This window comes from Amblyomma mixtum, chromosome 8 (assembly GCF_055824585.1).
Source record: "Amblyomma mixtum isolate Tamu chromosome 8, ASM5582458v1, whole genome shotgun sequence".
NCBI lineage: Eukaryota > Metazoa > Arthropoda > Arachnida > Ixodida > Ixodidae > Amblyomma > Amblyomma mixtum.
Window position 1 is genome coordinate 58,096,652 of NC_143019.1, and position 17,476 is coordinate 58,114,127.

General features: G+C 46.9%; 1 protein-coding gene across 1 annotated transcript in view; it reads right to left on the minus strand.

Annotated features, from left to right (window-relative positions):
* Positions 1 to 1,036: 1,036 nt before the first annotated feature.
* Positions 1,037 to 17,476, minus strand: part of LOC149332580 (neprilysin-3-like) — a 30,889-nt gene continuing 14,449 nt past the window's right edge. Inside the window, exons 5-10 of the mRNA XM_089555814.1 lie at positions 17,318 to 17,416; positions 14,893 to 15,213; positions 12,619 to 12,816; positions 6,417 to 6,649; positions 4,921 to 5,064; positions 1,037 to 1,390 (exon numbers count right to left, since the gene is read on the minus strand). Coding sequence (XP_089411940.1) covers positions 1,037 to 1,390; positions 4,921 to 5,064; positions 6,417 to 6,649; positions 12,619 to 12,816; positions 14,893 to 15,213; positions 17,318 to 17,416 — 1,349 coding nt within the window. The remainder of the gene's footprint in view (positions 1,391 to 4,920; positions 5,065 to 6,416; positions 6,650 to 12,618; positions 12,817 to 14,892; positions 15,214 to 17,317; positions 17,417 to 17,476) is intronic.

The window sequence follows — 17,476 nt, forward strand, 5'->3', positions numbered from 1 at the left end:
CGAAGCAGACGCCAGAGCCCGGTACTACCCAGCCGAGGGCAGAGGGCGCTCTTTAGCACCTTTTTCGCAGCGCCCCCTGGGCAATGCAAGAGGTCTATACACAAGCGTTGGCATGGCACCCGCGCGTGCCTCAAACAACAGGCGGCTGCCTACACTGTTGTCGTAGAAGCTCTCGACGCAGATGTCCTGCTTGGCTGCCCGGTACACTTCCAGCGTCGACTTCCCCTCCATGGCAGCCCTCCACGCCTCTCGCTCCTGCGCACGCACATGGGCATCAACTGCTTTGGCCCATTTCCTCGCGCTGTCGGCTTGTACTTCATTTCTGAAGAAGCCGAACTTGCGACGAAGGTGTTGGAGGCGCTTCACCCATGTGGTCCGCAGGCAGTTTTGACTTACATAGTCAAAGACTCTGCGCGCCCACCTGTTTTTGTGCATCAGGCGCAGCCTGCCGTCGTAGGCTATTTTGCTATTTTGTGTGGTCTACCATCAGCGCCATCTACTGGGCCTGCATCGCACTCTGCGACGACGGTTTTCAGTGTTTGCCGAATGATGGCGCTACGACTGCACGCCAAGCACGGAGGAAATTTACAGGAAACGGATAGAATTTGGCACTCGCTTGATTGCGACACCTGTACTTAATGTATTCATAATTACTCATGTAGGTTTCAGTACTTACCGCGGCGATACGTTTTGAGAACTGCGCATCCACTAGACGTGCCTTATTCAGCTTCAAACGATGAAGTGTCGTGGCGGAGTGTCGAACCCGGCGGCGCGGGTTCGATTCCGCCAAGTTCCCAGTTTTCTTTTGAACGTTCATTCATCTGGAGTGACGCCATCGAGCGGACAAGTTTTGCCCACACGTTCTGCGGTCACAACTGAGCTATATAATGCTTTCGCATTATTAAAGTGGTGAGATTGCCATAAGTGTCTGAAATGACGCACGTGAGCGTCGTCCTGCTCGCATAAATAGTAGCGAGTTGACACCCTGCAACGAATCCGAGATCGTTCGTCTTTATTGGGGCTGCCTACCACTCTACTACCAGAAATAACACCTTTCCGCTGGATTCATCATGTCTCCTGCTTTGCACGAAAATACCTGGGCAAACTCGGGCATATTTTTGAGGGGCACGATGCAGCGGGACCGGTAGTGCCAGTAGAGGCTCTTGGCAGAGCGCCGCCGACCCGTTTTGTCAGCTCTGCACAACTTCAAACAGTGCGCCACAAAGAAGGTCTGCTCGGCGGTGAGTCCAACACCTGGCACGGTCTCCGTGCGCTGCTCGAAGGGCAGGCGTCGGAGCGCGTCGTACGCCAGCAATATGCCCGAGAAGTCGGCGAAACCTTCAGAGTCTATCATATCGTCCAAGGCTCTCGCCCGTGCGTCGGACTCCGTCTGCTCGCGCGGGTAAGGTTACGCATTCATTAGTAACACGCACCTATGGCGACTCAATCCGCACAGCCGATGTCAGCCGCCATTCTGAGCTCATTCGCTAAGCCCTCAAACACTCAGGTGGTTTCCACTTGAGGGTGAAGCGAAACTGGTGGCGTTAGTACAGAAGGGAGTTTAAAGGATGAAAACTTATTAGTTGACGCTCACTACTCATAAAACTCACTCTGCTAGTTACACATGCAACCGCTCGTCACCTGGTACTGATCAGTTAAATTCATAAACATAATAATAACCTGTTTATTTCCCCTCGGTATATAGAAAGGAGCAGCCATAAAAAAAAAGCTGCTTCCAAGAGCAGCTTGACGGGGCGACTGCCCCCATATTTGACATTTGGCAGCACGAGACACGTCTGCACATGGGAAGCAAACATACATAGGTAATTAATGTCATGAATTAAAATCAAAGCGCAAAAAAAAACACAACGAGTACTTCAGGTAAAACTCACGGCATTCATACAGAGAATCACACTAAAGGAAACAGTGTATCCTTAAAAGGACTTCTGTCTGGAATGAATAAACATTTATTACGCCGACTGGCTTGGCGCTGAAGGGGAGGAAGAACAGGGACTTCTGATCGCCCAGGCGGTCGACATGCTCGGCCTATAAGTTATGGTCGAATAAAGGTCTTTTACTGCTACTACTTTATTACACTGCAGCACACAAGGCATCGTCAGTGAGCCCGGAATATTTGAATTGTCCTTATTGAATTTGGTATTTAGTAGTTTATGGTTGTGGTAGTGGGAAAGTATAAACCCCGCGCGAAGTCACCGGTGAAAACATATGTAAACGTTCATATAAACATTTCGCGGAGTGCTTTGAAGGAAACAAGTGAAAATCTTTACCTCTTTTTGATGAGTATTGGTTCAGTAAGGTAGGAAGCCTGACGCGGGGCATGTGGTTGTCATAGATACGGCAGCCAGTAACGTGCCAACGTTACGGATTACGGACGTGTTTGAGTTATTAGCACGACATGGTTGTATCCGGAACGGTAATAGGCCTTGCATGTGCAAATCGAGGAAAGTGGGCAGTTCCCGGACGCAATTGTGTGGGCGACCTTTTGTAATCCCACCAAATCACTCGTGTAACAAATAACACTATGTCTCCATGTGCCTCGGCCGCGCATGTGGTGTGAATTGCCTAAAAGGAGTTTAAGAAATCTATTACTTCAACCTTCTTACTCCGCAGACACGTTATTTTAGGTGCATCACTTATTCTTGCAACTGATGGGTTAGAAATTACAAAACATTGTTCATCACGTGGTAGTCGCCTACGACGGTTAAATAATAAATTAACTGAATTTCTTAATGCTCGTTCGGTCTCGGTTTAATCAGTCTAACGATGATCGTGACGCACTGGGAGTGTTTAGTTCACGTGATGCACGAAATAAAATTCCATAATTCAAAGCTCGTAGGTACTTCTAATTCAGAACAACACTTAGGCTGGCCTGCTTCAACGCTGGAATAACAATGAATGATGTATTACCGATTATAAGGCCATTTTATCGTGTTTTACGTGACGAAAACAGCCCCAAAGTTCACAACCATCATGGATTGGAAAAAACCGAAACAGCATTGAAAAGAAATTGTAAATTATTTAGCGCTCGTACGCGAATGCCAAATACTGAGTCATGCAGTATTCTAAAGTCTAACCATGATTGGGAAGAAGAATACACGCACGTAAAATAAGGCGTCTATGAGGCTTTTGTGGGCGCCCCAGGTACATGCAACATTGAGACTTAATGGGCCAGTTCCGACCTGAACCCTAACTCAAAGCGCATTGCATGGCTTCGTCACTCATAAAGCCTGTAGGAATGCAGCATATGCTTCGAAAGTCGACTCGCACTAAGCAGCACAATTGATCGGCCCAATATTGGGAACGTATTGGAAAAGGCCGGCTCAACAAAGGACGAGAGTGACACCGTCCCTCTACATTACAGGGACGATTATCTGTGCTCCTAGGGAAGCTGGTTGTCTAACAAACGCCCGGAAAACTCAAAGGCTGCCCTGGTGTGCAAAAATGCTGCCTTAATTCAGGAACAACATAACTTTTCTCCCTGTGACGGGTATTTGTGCCTCGCTCATAATAACATGCACGGCGCCGTTTATTTTTGTTTTCACACGGGGCGAATGTAACAATACTGTCGTTATTACTCTAGTCTTATTAAAATCACAAATAGAGAACTGTTCGTAGTCTAAATGGCCAGAAAGTCGTCTCTCAAGACTACAATGAATGTTGTACCCGTACACGGCGAAGCTTGCGTCGATGCATTCATCATTTGATCAGAACCTCAAAGAAATTTATTACTGTAGACGGGCGGACGACCTGGTGTAGGACCCTCCGAGATAAGATCGCCGAAAAGCACGATGCTGCAATTTTGCGTGCTGTGCATACAAAGCACTTTGAGTGCTTTTTGCGCGCCTACTGTGTACACAATTTTCTCTAGCCAGCGTCTTGACATTCTGTGTTCCTTCTCGGAAATGAACTCAAGGTAAGGATGGATTTGTTTTCGATGCTTTAAGCGGGATGCCAAGATTATGTTAGTGTTAAGTTGGTTCCAGCATTCAGGCTTCGTTTAGCCAAGGTAGACGTCTTAACATGCACTGCATAAAATTCAAGTTCTCCTAAATAGACTGATTATAGACTTCGATGACAGAAGGCCTATTTAACGGATATTTTATCAGCAAAAATTGTGAAGAAATGAAATGCGCAAATCCGCTAGCAAGCTCCGATGATGTCAAGAAAACTTTTTGAGCGGATCGCTGAGTCTAGAGAACTCTACCATTCATTTGATCCCGTTGTTCCTTTTTGGACCTGAAGTGGAGTTTATGTTTGGATTGGTTTGGTTTATTGGGGTTTAACGTCCCAATGCGAGTCAGGCTATGAAGGACACCCTAGTGAAGGGCTCCAGACGTTTCGACCACTTGGGGTTCTTTAATTGGAACCGACATCGCACAGTACACAGGCCTCTAGAATTTCGCCTCCATCGCTTTCGGCCGCCGTGGCCGGGATCGAACCCGCGTCTTTCGGGCCAGCAGCCGAGCACCGTTACCACTGAGCCATCGCGGCGGGGCTTGGTGTAAGTTGAGTGGTGGAAACTTCTTGAATACAATTTTTTTCAGCATTAATTCGGTGTTTTGCTTCTCAACATATATCCACATATCCAGAAAAAGCTACAAACTTAACTCTCGCTACAAAAACCTCCTGGCGATCCTCGGTCCATAATTTAAATGCGTTAGCAGGCAAGCTTTCGTTACATCCGAGGTTGACACAAGATATATCGATTCTTTAGGAATACCCCTCGGTTCGACCGACAGAAAGGATTAGCGCGGACACAGAAGATGGAGATCAGCGATCGTCCAGTGTCCGCCCTTCTCCATTGTTTCATGTAAAGCCATCTAGCCCGTAGGAGCGATACTGTGAAATTTCACTGAACTGAAGCACATTGTACGTCACATCGGCGTCAGGATTCCGTACCTCTTGGTATGAGCGCCGGAGGCACAGCACCTTGCTTTCATATGCTCTCATCGTGCTCGTACCTTGAAAATTGAGCTTTTTGCCCCTGTAGTCGAGAGTGATGCCTCCGACGTCGAAGGCGTGCATCAACTCGTGGCCAGCGATCTGCGAACATCGTTGACAGGGTCATATGAACTTCATATAAGGGCAAGAAATAAATTGCAGGAAGAAATATTGGTGGTAGGCTCAAAATGCCATCTTTAAGGATCATTCCTTGCTTGCATAACAGAGTAGAGCAGGATGCCCAAGCAATAAGTGTTCAGGCGGTATAGACAAGTGTTGGGGTTCCTGTGTTACCTTTAAAGAGGCCTAGTAATCATGAAAATGACCTGAAAACATGAGCTCGCAGCGTGAATAATTAATCATAAACGATTTTGTGCAGGCAGTTCCACTCTGGGTCGGCGCCAGCGCTGAGCAGCACCATGACGGCGCAGTCGGACGCATAACCCGTACCACCACATTCCTGGTGACGTCGGCGTCACCGACAAGCACTGACTGTTCCCGTGAAAGATCAGTGGGTCCGGCTACGTCACAATACTTGGGGCAAATGCACCTTGACGCCGCTCGATGCAGTGGAAATGCCGAGTAGCTGCTCCTACAACATCCAAACTAGAATTCATATTCTCAGAGCATAGAAGCAAACATGCTGTGAATGAGTTGTGTCCTAAGATGCCTTCTGAAAAAGTTTCCTTTGAATACGACAGCATTATACGTATAGCGCATCAGCATTGCGACCCGGCGCTGTTGTCCAGCAGTAGTGCTCTGAAATTCCCAGTGACGTTCCCATGAGCTCGCATTATTTCAGCAGTTGTCTATTAGGTACTATGGGTGATCATCACTTTAGACGAAACAGTAGTAGTTAAGAGTGTTTGATGGCGATAGTTAAGTTATTGATCGCGATAGTTAATAAAAGAGATACTGGTACCTATGGAATGGTTCTATTTTTTCTATTTGGGAGAGAAAGCAAAGTTTGATTCCATAAAGGAACTTACTAAATAATTATTGTTAATAATGAAAATGGCCATAATAAAGGCCCTTGGTTCAAAATTCTTTTAAGGCGTGCTTGAGGCATTTAAGTTGAATTCATATAGTTCAAACCTTTTTGTGGTAAACGCCTTGAGGCCAAACTCTTTTATGGTAAACGCCTTTATGTCAAAGGCCTTTATGGCACAGGACTTCAGGTAAAATGCAGTCATGGTCAAAGCTTTTGGGTCAAAGCACGTAAGGCCCTTAAGTTCCCGCCGTAACTTTTGATGCACGGCCTCAAGGAGAGAATACTACTAAAAATTGGTCACTTTTGATATGATGACAGAGGACACCGTAGATTGAGTCTCAGCGTGCCGTATCTCGTAATTCAGACTGGCTCTGAAAATGTTGCCTACTTGAAATGCGGAACATATTTTGTTATGTCTCATCATGTGGTTCTCTGAAAACACGAAGGAATTCTCAGAGCATACCTGGCCGAAGCCACCGTAGTTGAACACAGCCGGGCCGTCCTTGATGTACACTGGCGGAAGCAGAATGCCAGCAAAGACAGTGACGGTGTGTGTGCTCGGGTGATACCGAGCATTGGCGGCGTCAGTATCGAAAGGCATTTTGGGCCCAGCACCTCTGACGTTGCGATCCGTCAGGACGCGGCGGGACTGCACGTACGCATCCAAGAAATCCGCTCCGACATCTGGGAAGTCAGCTGGGAACGGCAGAAAGGAAAGGATAGGCCCGTCCACTTTTGATACAAGATATTAATATGCAAATATCTAACAAAACAAATGCACCAGTGGTCGTACGATGTGACGAGAGAAACGTGTGGCAGCAGTTTTGGTTGTATATTTCGTTGTTACGTTGTTTGCATTCCCATTGCGCCTATGAATTTCATTTAGAGTCGCTTTTTCGTTTAGAAGCGACGTGTGATTTCGACGGGTGGAGGCTCTGGATATGAGTGGGTGCTTGGGTGCATCCACCGAAAGGTGCCTCCGGAGGGCGAAAGCTGCACAAACACGCGTAAGCGCCGGCGTTTTGCCCCTCCCCCATAAAAAAAAAGAAAATAACTGCTAACGCAGTAAAAGAGAGTCAATAACTTATTTCTTAGCCGTGGAGACGCTTTCGGCGGCAGCAACAGTTCCTTGGCCGCCATGAGAAGGGAGACCACATATCTGGGACCTCACCATGGCGTATAGGACCACTACACATAGCGTTAACGTCACAATGACTAGGTAAGTGACCAGATCGGTAACTTAAAGGGCCAATGTTTTATTCACATCTACAAACGCTCGATCACTTTGACGTTGGATTTCGTGCTTCACGACCGTCTAGTTTCCGACAATGACAGCACTTGGATACGAACAAAAGGACTTTTCCCGTAGCTTGTGGCTCGCCAAGAAGTGACAATGTTAGCTACGCCGTGTGTCCTCCTCTCATAGAGGGGACTAAAAATGGGCATTCCTGCTTGTATTTTTGTTTCCAGAGAGCTCGCTTGTCGAAATGCTTTCGTTAATTTATTCAGACAAGCATTGCGCAGTCGCTGGCCAAGGGGTTCTGGCGGTTGTAATTCAGGAAGGCATATTTATACTCCGCTTGCCCAACACTAACAGTCAAACCTCCGCCTCTACCTCGCTTTTTAATTACATGGAAGCTATGACGAAATGAAACGTGCACAATTTTAAATATGCACATAATAGACTATGCACCTACAATGAAAATATCAACACTGTGTTAACGAGTAAGCATTTTTTGAAGTCAGTTGTTGGTACAAATTATTGTGTTTATAACAACTTGAAGGCCCACATGAAGCTCCAGGAATGCCTTAGGGGAGCGCTAGGCATTAATTTAGACCACATGGGGTTGTTTATTGAGCGCTATCATGAAGCACAAAACTGTTTATACAATTGTTTTATAAGGAAATTCTATTGTTTGCTGGAAAAAAAGATCCATTTGTAACATAGAAAGTAAGGTTTTCTTTTTTTTCTTTCAAACAACGACGCGTATAGTTTATCACAATCCTTACCTGGTTTGGCCAAATGTGGACTAGCATTGCTGTTCAAATATAAGCCGCATGATCAACACCAAGAATTTTGATGAGCAACTCGCTGATACATAGACAGTCAGCACTCTAAGAGAGACCGCATTTTCAAACATTGAGAGCACATATTAGCGCGAAAGAACTACAGTAACAGCGACTAAATTCCTGCGATGTTTGTGGGCTTGTGCCAAATGAAATAAATAAATAAATAAAATAAAATGAATATCCGGGACTGGGATTCGAACCCGGTGCGGCGCGTGGAGATCCGCTTCGCTGGCAACTGCGCGAGAGCACCAGCTAGGCCATCGCAACAGCTGCAACACATTTTCGCGCTGTGCTTAATACGTTGCACATCGTTTCTCCATCAGATAAGAATACTGTCAAACTAATATTCGCACTATGTTGTGGTATTGGCAGGGGGATGTGCGCTACATGCGCTGGCGTGGGCAATGCTGCTGCAGAAACAAGGCAGCAGAGTAGTACGCCTTGGCGTGGGTTTCTAAATTAGCATTGATGATGAAAAAGTTGAAGACGCGCATAACCCTATTGAAAAATCCGGTATCGCGGCAAACCGGATTTTACCGGAACATATCGGTTTCATACCGGTCCGGTATCACTCTCATACCGGCGAGACCCGTCCGGTTTGATGGCTATACCGGTTCATACCGGTCCGGTATCGATCCCAAACCGGACAGACCGCTCCGGTACGGAGCTCATACCGGACAGTCCATTCCCGGTTCGAAGCTCAAACTGGACAGACCAGTCCGGTACGGAGCTCAAACCGGACAGACTAGTCCGGTACGGAGCTCAAACCAGACATACCAGCCTGTATTCAGAGCGATATGTGCCGCGGTTTTGGTGCTTGGTCTGCAGATTGACTGTTGTACGCCAGCAGATATTTTTTAGGGGAAAGGTGGGGGCAGCGAGCGCATAAGTGCGATAATCAACACATACGCGGTTTTGTTGAAAGGGCTAGGAAAAGAAAAGGGCTAAGCGTGAGCTTCGCAGTGGCAAAACATGCAGTTTGTGCATGATTTGGTGATTTGAGGGCAACCGCCATATTGGCTTCCCGTGCAGCACCCTGACAAAGTCAAGGCGGCTGTGTGCGGGCACACGGCTAGTATATATCCGCCAGCAGCCTTCGTAAGTCCTGCGCAGATTACTCTGGATTTCACAGTGCAGAACTTCACGACTGGCTGATAAACATGGCGAGCCTCCGGTGACTGCGCCAGAGGCTCCAAAAGGTTTGTTACTGTCGCGTTCATTGCAGCAGCTGTTCGCTAGCGGCAGTCTGTAGCGACGCATCGATGAAGAAAGAAAATTCTTGGTTTTCGTGCAGGAATTATTTGCTCTTCTTCTTCGTCAAGTGATTGCCCATTGATAACGCAACTTGTCCAAGTGCCATCCCGAGCGGCCCCACCCTTCACTTTATCAGGAAGGCATACTAATCACAAATCGCCCAGAACATTTCTATCGACGAACAAGATATCAACGGAGCCGGCAGCTTGCGGTGTTCCCTTAAGGGCGATGCTTCGTGCTAGCTAGAAGATACAGCGCTCGAGAGAACAAAATAAAAACAAAAACCACCTGTAGAAACCTTACACGAGTAACCCGTCTTTACGCAAAGTTTTTAAAGCTTTTTTTTTTTCTCTCATCACCGCCTTCTCTGCTTTTCCTGGGTCCGTCACAACAAAAAAACCTGCGCATTCCTGGTCTTTCTATCGGGCTTTGTTCCTTCCCCTTGGGCTCCTCTGTGTCTGTCAACCCACGACCGAAAATTTTAAGCCGCCCTCCCGACCACGCTTCCCGCGACTTCCATGAAGTGGCGAGGAGGTTCCGATTCTACTTGTTCACTGTCCCCGGCCGCTTCGCGGTGACTTTTTGCAAAAGTGCCCCCCCCCCCCGCCCCCCCCCCCCCCCCCCCGCCTTTCCTGCGTTTGTTTGGAACAGGTTTTTACTTCTCTCCTGCGGCTGGGTTGAGTGTCAAGCGATGAAGGTAGCTGGGAAAACACGCTGGCACTCGCTCGTTGGCGTTGAATTTGTGTTATACAATTTTTTGCGACTTTCTTCGTGTTGCCTTGATCAATCCATGATCAAAGATGACATCGCCTTTCATGCGTACGTCCAGTGCAAATATGGTGGAACCCTGTCATCCTTGTCTCAGTGATGAATGACTTCGCTCCGAAAGACGTGAGTGGTGAACATTTGACCGGTGGAGGCCGGTGGTGAACATTTGACCGGTGGAAGGCGGATTTTATGACGGCGACGTCGTGCTGCTAGGACGTAAGTACGCATTTTAAACCACTCTGTTCTTTAAGTACTGCCTCCGTCTCGGTTATATGCTCGGCGTCAACAGAAACGTTCTAACTGTTCAGTGTCTTTTTAACTAAAACTTTGTAGACTGCACAGCGTAGAGGGACGAAATAGCGCAAAATTTTCTTTCAGTTACATACCGAAATTGCTTGTCCTTCATGATAGCACGACTAAAATTAGTTTTATAGTTTGTATTATTTCTTTACAGAGGCACATGGTGTATACGTGCGACAGCAATCATTGATAAGCGTCCTGAGGGGGAGCGGCTCAAGACCTTGAACAAACATCACGCATCGCATCAATGCTGCGGTATGTGCCGTAAATAATGGAGGATGACCACGCAAGCATCGCAATCGTCTGAGCAACCTGTTTACACACCAACAATGTTACGACGCAGATTTGCAATACATTATTGATTCAAATATGGAAGGCGGTAGGTGCATTCACGATACTGAGCATTGCCAATGCTCAGGGCCTGGCGTCTTGAGACGCCTGGCTTGTCTGTGGCTTGTCTGGGCCCACGGGGGCCCGCAATTCAGAGCCCCGTTTGTGCTACTGGGGTATGCATTTGTTATTGCATACAGGTCCACCTCGGGAATGGAATTTTTATTCCTTCGGCAACGTGCGCAGCAGTTATGGTGGCACCCAAAGATTCGCGTTTCTGTAAAGACGCAGCCTTTGGACGACTCCACAACTCCTGGAAAGGGGCGTTACAGGGCAAGCTTGCCATCGGAACCTGAAGTCAGAAGCCTCCACAGTGGGCAGAAAGCCAACGACCCCTGAAAAGCTACAAGCCATTGGCCGTAAGTTGCATGTCACAGTGCTCAATGCATTATGTTGTGTGTCAGTGCGCAATTAAATGATAAGCTGGGGGCATTATGTACTACCAATCATATTTTCTTTTCTGCAGGTGCTTTTGACTACTTCATTGGCCAGCACCCTGTAGAGACCCCAGCGCCGGTAGATCGTCGCAAAGCGTTAAATTATTACCTTAGTGAGCTGGTTCAAGACATGCGGAAAAAATAAACATCTTTTGGAGTTTTTGATGCATTATAATACTCACCAAGCTACCAATACTTTGGTAAAAGGTGGGAGCAAATAACACAATGGCACATCGACTGCAATGCGAGTTGCTGATAATCGCAGATTACCAGTTTTTGAGGCTCTGTATATTTCAGCATTTGGCATGTACACTTATGGCCCCAGTTTTTGGGCAGATTTAGTCCAAGTGGGATATATTTGAAGCATTTTATTCTGCCTTTGTCATGTGATACAGGGCCCTCCTGTATAATACGGGCCTAGCCTGTTTAATACAGGACTGTCCTGTATTCCGGTATGAATTTTAAACCGGAACCGCATACCGGGTTATTGTACAGGATTTGCGATACCGGATTACTGGAATATCCTGTATAAAACAGGACAGTCCTGTATAATACAGGACTCTCCTGTTTTGTACAGGATACTCCAGTATCGCGATACCGTATTTGCGATACCGGATTTGCGATACCGGATTACTGGAATATCCTGTATAAAACAGGACAGTCCTGTATAATACAGGACTCTCCTGTTTTGTACAGGATACTCCAGTATCGCAAATCCTGTACAATAACCCGGTATGCGGTTCCGGTTTAAAATTCATACCGGATTTTTCAGTAGGGAACTAGGTTAGTGGACACATGAATAGCGCTTTAAATATTTCCTGCTTAGCAATGCACCAACCATATGTTTTTATTCGAATGCATGTCTTGGGCACTTTATCATACAGAAGACAAACATCAATACAAAAGGAAGTTCTTAAATATAATCTCTGTTCCTGGTACACAATGCAGCTTTAGCGCGATTAGCATAATTTGCTACATCTTTATACAGCCTGACTTTCGCGCCCTACGATAGCTGAACTGCACTGGTGGAACCAGCATATTTCATTCAAGTGTATCCTAAGTATGCAACAAAGCTTTAAGCCAGCATTATTCCCGCATGATCTTGGGATGAGTATACATTTGATTGTTTTTATAGGTGAGAAATTGTTTGGGTAAGATGCTTGTACTTTACTGGATAGGAAACGACGACCACATTCGCCAAATTAGATCAAAGTGTCACAGGTCAGTCAGGGTCCGTTTTGAGCTATCTCTCTAGAACTCGGTTACCGTTGATCTGCACAGTAGAAATAATTCCATGAAAATATTGAACAAAATGGCATGCTAAGAGTCGATTGCCCATTCATTGAATCAATAGCTCGACTAATCGACTAGTCGAGGCGACTAAGAAGTGAATTTACATAAAGAAGCTCAGTATTCCTGCTGCTCAGCGGACAGTTTCGTGCTCACCATACATGGCCTCCACAGCGGTGTCGGTGGAGATCTCCTCCGGGTAGCCAACGATGAAGCCATAGTTTTCAGCCTTTTCCACTGTGACGTTCTTCACAGGCGGCCTTATCCAGTCTGTTGTCCGCATCTTCCGGACGAGGGATGATCTAACGTTCAGCAAAACTTGCCGGGCTGCCGAGAGTGTTTGCCCGGGAACGACTGTAAGAAGAATTGTTCGCAGAATGTGGGAGGCCAGCCAGCGAAGGACAAGCACGGTAATAAGGTGAAGCATTGAGTAGTCATCTGCTGGTAGTGTTCAGGACGGATGTAAGTTGCAGTAAGTGGCAGTTTCGCAAAGGCGCCCTCTATCACCGAAAGGTGCTCTAACGCACTTTGAGACAAGGTGGGTTGATCAGTAAGACATGTTGCCGGACGAGATCGTTTAGCGTCTTGAAACTTGGAAAAATCACCTTGGCGCAAATAAATTCAGATACACAAAACAGACAAGGAGACAAGGGCCAGGAGCAAACTTTATACCAACTAAAGATGCAAGTAAACTATGCAAGTAAAAGATGGCTGACCAGATATGCTAACTTGATCAGCCATGTTAACATGTGCAAGTGTGAACCTCGACTGGAAAAGGCTAGAAGTCTAGGCAGAAGCAAGATCAAGCAGGCGAGGCTTTTATTACAAGCCTTTCACATAAAAAAAATGGCTGAGGCTTAACTTGGTTAACCCTGGTCAGATGCGAAGCATATTGATGGCTAGGCTTGGTAACACATGGCTTTCCTTGGTTGAATACTTGGTCATTTTAATACAACCACTAGAAGCCTTCGTCGTGGGGGAAGACAACGGCATGGCTACAGCGGAACGCCGACTAACCCCGAGACGCGCGTTGGGTGAGCGCCTGGATTGCCACGGAAGCCGCGTCCGCCTGCCCGGTGGAGCGAGCGTTTCACCTACACCGTGTGTGAACGCGCGTTCGAAATGCGCGGGAATGCCGCTCGAGGACATTCCGGCGTCTGTGCGATGGCATCGTTCTCCCTCTCCCAGCACGTGACGGCGATCTGTCGTGACGTCATTGTGTCACGTGGTGTGACGTCACCATACCACGTGGTCTGCACGGCGTGCAACCGCAGCGACGGCACAAGTTGGAGCCCCGTCTCTCATCTGTCGTGACGTCATTGTGTCACGTGGTGTGACGTCTCCATACCACGTGGTCTGCACAGCGTGCAACCGCAGCGACGGCACAAGTTGGAGCCCCGTCTGTCATCTGTCGTGACGTCATTGTGTCACGTGGTGTGACGTCACCATACCACGTGGTCTGCACGGCGTGCAACCGCAGCGACGGCACGAGTTGGAGCCCCGTCTCTCATCTCTCGTGACGTCATTGTGTCACGTGGTGTGCACGGCGTGTAACCGTCACGAAGGGCTTGGGTTACCTATTGTAATATGCTTCGCATAAAAACGCACCCTTATGTGTGAGTAACCCATCAGTTAAATTGTATGCGGCGGTGTAAGATTTTCTCCACAAGAATGGTGGTGCGAGGTAAGTCACGGCTGCGAAAAGGCACGGGGAGTGAAAACGTGGGCGTAACCTGAGGCTAATGATGTAAGTGCTTTTCTTGTGTAATAAAAGTTGGAAGTTGGCGCCTGTCCGTTGTCTCCTCCTCCCTTTTTTATCAGAGAGTTTATTCGCGCCGAGGTGCTTTTTCCAAGCTTCCAGTTGGGTTGGTCGAGAGCCCCCGGACCCTGTTCCGGCTGTTGGCCTTTGAAGTCTGGCATTTGTCACACGCCAGAGTTCAAAATCTTTGCACAGCAAGACGATGTCTCTCTCACTCCTCAGGACGATGTTTGTTTGATAGGTGAAGCAAGTTCTCGTCTGTACTGCTTAAAAGCTTACCTTGCAGGCTTGGAAATTCTAAGGTAAACAGGTATCAGGGATCCTATCTGAACCTCCTTCAGCAAGATTTAACTTTCCTTGCGTTCCCTGCATCGATACATTACTACTTGACGGGGACATCACGCGGTTAAACGCTATGCCGGGAAGCAAACCTTGGATGCATACACCACATCTTCCCCATCCAGAATAATAGCGCTCCTATTAAATATGTTACGGTTAGTATGTTACAAATACACAATGTTTTGTGTTCTTTCGCTTCCCCTGTTGCAAAGAAGCAAGGATTAGCTTCACAAGTCACGACACTGACACATCTATAATCAACACCCCCCCCGGCTTCCCGTCATCCCTGCTCATCCTTGGTACGCTGTCGAAATAAAAATAGAAACACTAACACTTCTCGAAGTATCGCCTCTGGACAGCCGGTGCCATGACGGAGACATCACTCCGGTAGCAGAACGCACGCACAGCATCTGTACCCGGCCCAAATGCCTTTCTTGCTGCCGTGATCAGTTCCAGGCCGTGGGAAAGCTCCAAAAGCCGGCGAACAACGCTCCAAGCCAGCAGAAGGCGAGAGTTTTTTCGGCTCATGGGGGATATGCCCTTGAACAGACGGACGCCATTGAACAGAACGACGATTGCAGTCGCGTTCTTCCACACCCACAAATCGTTGTGAGGCTGCAGAGTGTAGTTCGGGATCAACCGCTGCCATCGGGCTGGAAATGAGACCCGCAGTGACAACCGTAAGTTTTCTGGAATACAGCGACCGCGCATCGTGTTCGTGCTCAGCACGCACTGACAGCTACAGCAAGCCAAGCCTGATTGTACTGGCTTGGCGGGTCTGTATCACGGCATCCCGATCGCATGGTACTGCTCTCATTTGCGCAGAGAATGTGATCGCTTCAAAACAACGATCGGTATTAATTAAATTGGAGACACACACGCCCTCAAAACCCTTGGTGACACTACAGGGAAAAGCCATTGAAAAAAGAGCGCCCAAAGAAGCCCCTGTTTATTCTAGCGACCCTATCTTCAAACCTAACGCTGGAACAGCGGATCCACGCACCTGCGCGGCCCTATATTCATGTTAGGCTTTCAATAGTATTGGTGGTATTCGTTGTTCCCTAGTGAGCTTGACCTCGAATATATTCTGGGTATCTTTTCAGTCGCGCGTTAATTTTAACCTGTTTACATAACCTGCGGATGTTGAACTGCGTAAGAACCAGGATTACAAGCGCTTGAGTGAATTTAGGGAATGAAAGCTAACTGTGGTTCTGTATGATAATCCCTTCAAAACGAAATATAGACCTTTCGACAACTTACCTTCACGCCGCAAATATGCAGAGTGTGTTCTCTCTGCTTTGTGTTTTTCGCTAGCTACAGCTACTGATATTGCGTCGAGATGAGTGTAAAGATAAAAAATAATAAGAATAAAGAAAGAAGAGATGTAACGAAGAAGCCTGAGCGGTAAAGAACCAAAGGTGGCCGAAAAAATTCGGGATCCCTCCACCCCGGCACCTCTTTCTTCTTTCACTCATGCCTCGGTTCCTTCCTTCACGGTGCAGTTGAGGTGTCCACCGCGAATTGAGACAGCTACTACTCCAGTTCTTTTTCTCAAAAACCACTATTTGTTTATGAGCATAAACTCACTTTTTAGTTTACTATCTATGAATGGTTGTATGATTTTTTGCTACTTCACCCAGAATTTGGAAGAAGCAAAAAGAAAATTCTCAAGTGAGAATTATTGCACTTCTGTTGTTTGGCTAACACTTGCAGAAACATCCAGGAATTTATTTTTAGGTTGATATGTGCATACGTGTTGATACGGATATGTTCAACAGCATGCATGTATATGCGCAAGTGATGCTGCATTTAAAATATTGCACAAGACGGGTTTTTGTCATGGGAACCTAAATTAATATAAACTTAAAAACGTGAACACTCTGGCCGTTTCTTGACACTCAAGAAGTATTCTGTGCACAAACGTCACATCGGAGTCAAAAGCGCCTTCCTTAAAACTAGAGATGAACATTCGCTGTCCTATTCGCTTTTAATGACCGGTACAACATTTCCCCTCGCATTTCCTTCACTGCAACAGATCTATTAGTCGATATTTACGTGAAAATGCCACAGGGCAGTCAACGAACCGCCGTGTAGTGATAAGCTCCAAATTATTTTCAATATCAGGACTGTTTCCACGTTTCTAAGTATCGCCACTATCGGTATTAGACCGCAAAGCCGCACCGAACAACGTAGCTGTCAGAAGTCAAACCCCACAGCTCCTTATCTGTTGACAGAGGGTACTTCCTTAACTGAATATTTCAGACCTAACTTTAGCGAAATTAAGTTCGCTTTCTAAAGAAGACTGCGAAGAACTTCCCCACAAAATCTACGTGCGAATAAGAATTCAAAACGGTACAAGCACTGCCAGAACAGAAACGCCCTGGAAAAATAAAACTGGACAAGTAGAGCGCCAGAAAACAACAGGACTCGTGGCACAAAACTAGACAATCAGCGAAGAAGAAGACAGCACACGTAGTTGCCAGTATTTTTCGCGGGTTGCCCAATGAAATTTCCAATTATGGTATCTGCACGCTAGAGGGCTTTCTCTGGAACAGACAAGGTTTCTTTTATTTATAATAGGGAAGACGATCCCAGGCAGCACAAGTAATTGGCCCGATACTGGACACATATTGGAAAAGACCGCTTTTACGGTCACTTACGCCCGCACCCGTACCCAGACGGCAGTATTAATTAAATGCATTGGCCTACTAAGACAAATTGTGCCGAGTGACATTTCCCTTGAAGAGCCCAACGTACCTTGTGACACGTAATTGTTTGTGAGATTTCTCAGCTGCTGCAGGTTTGTCTGCAGAAAATCGGCGGCGTCGCGTCGAAGAAGTCGTATTGTTTGCCGCACTGCACCAACAAAGATCAAATCATAAAAGCCGTAACGTCAATGCAACTAGTCACACGCCA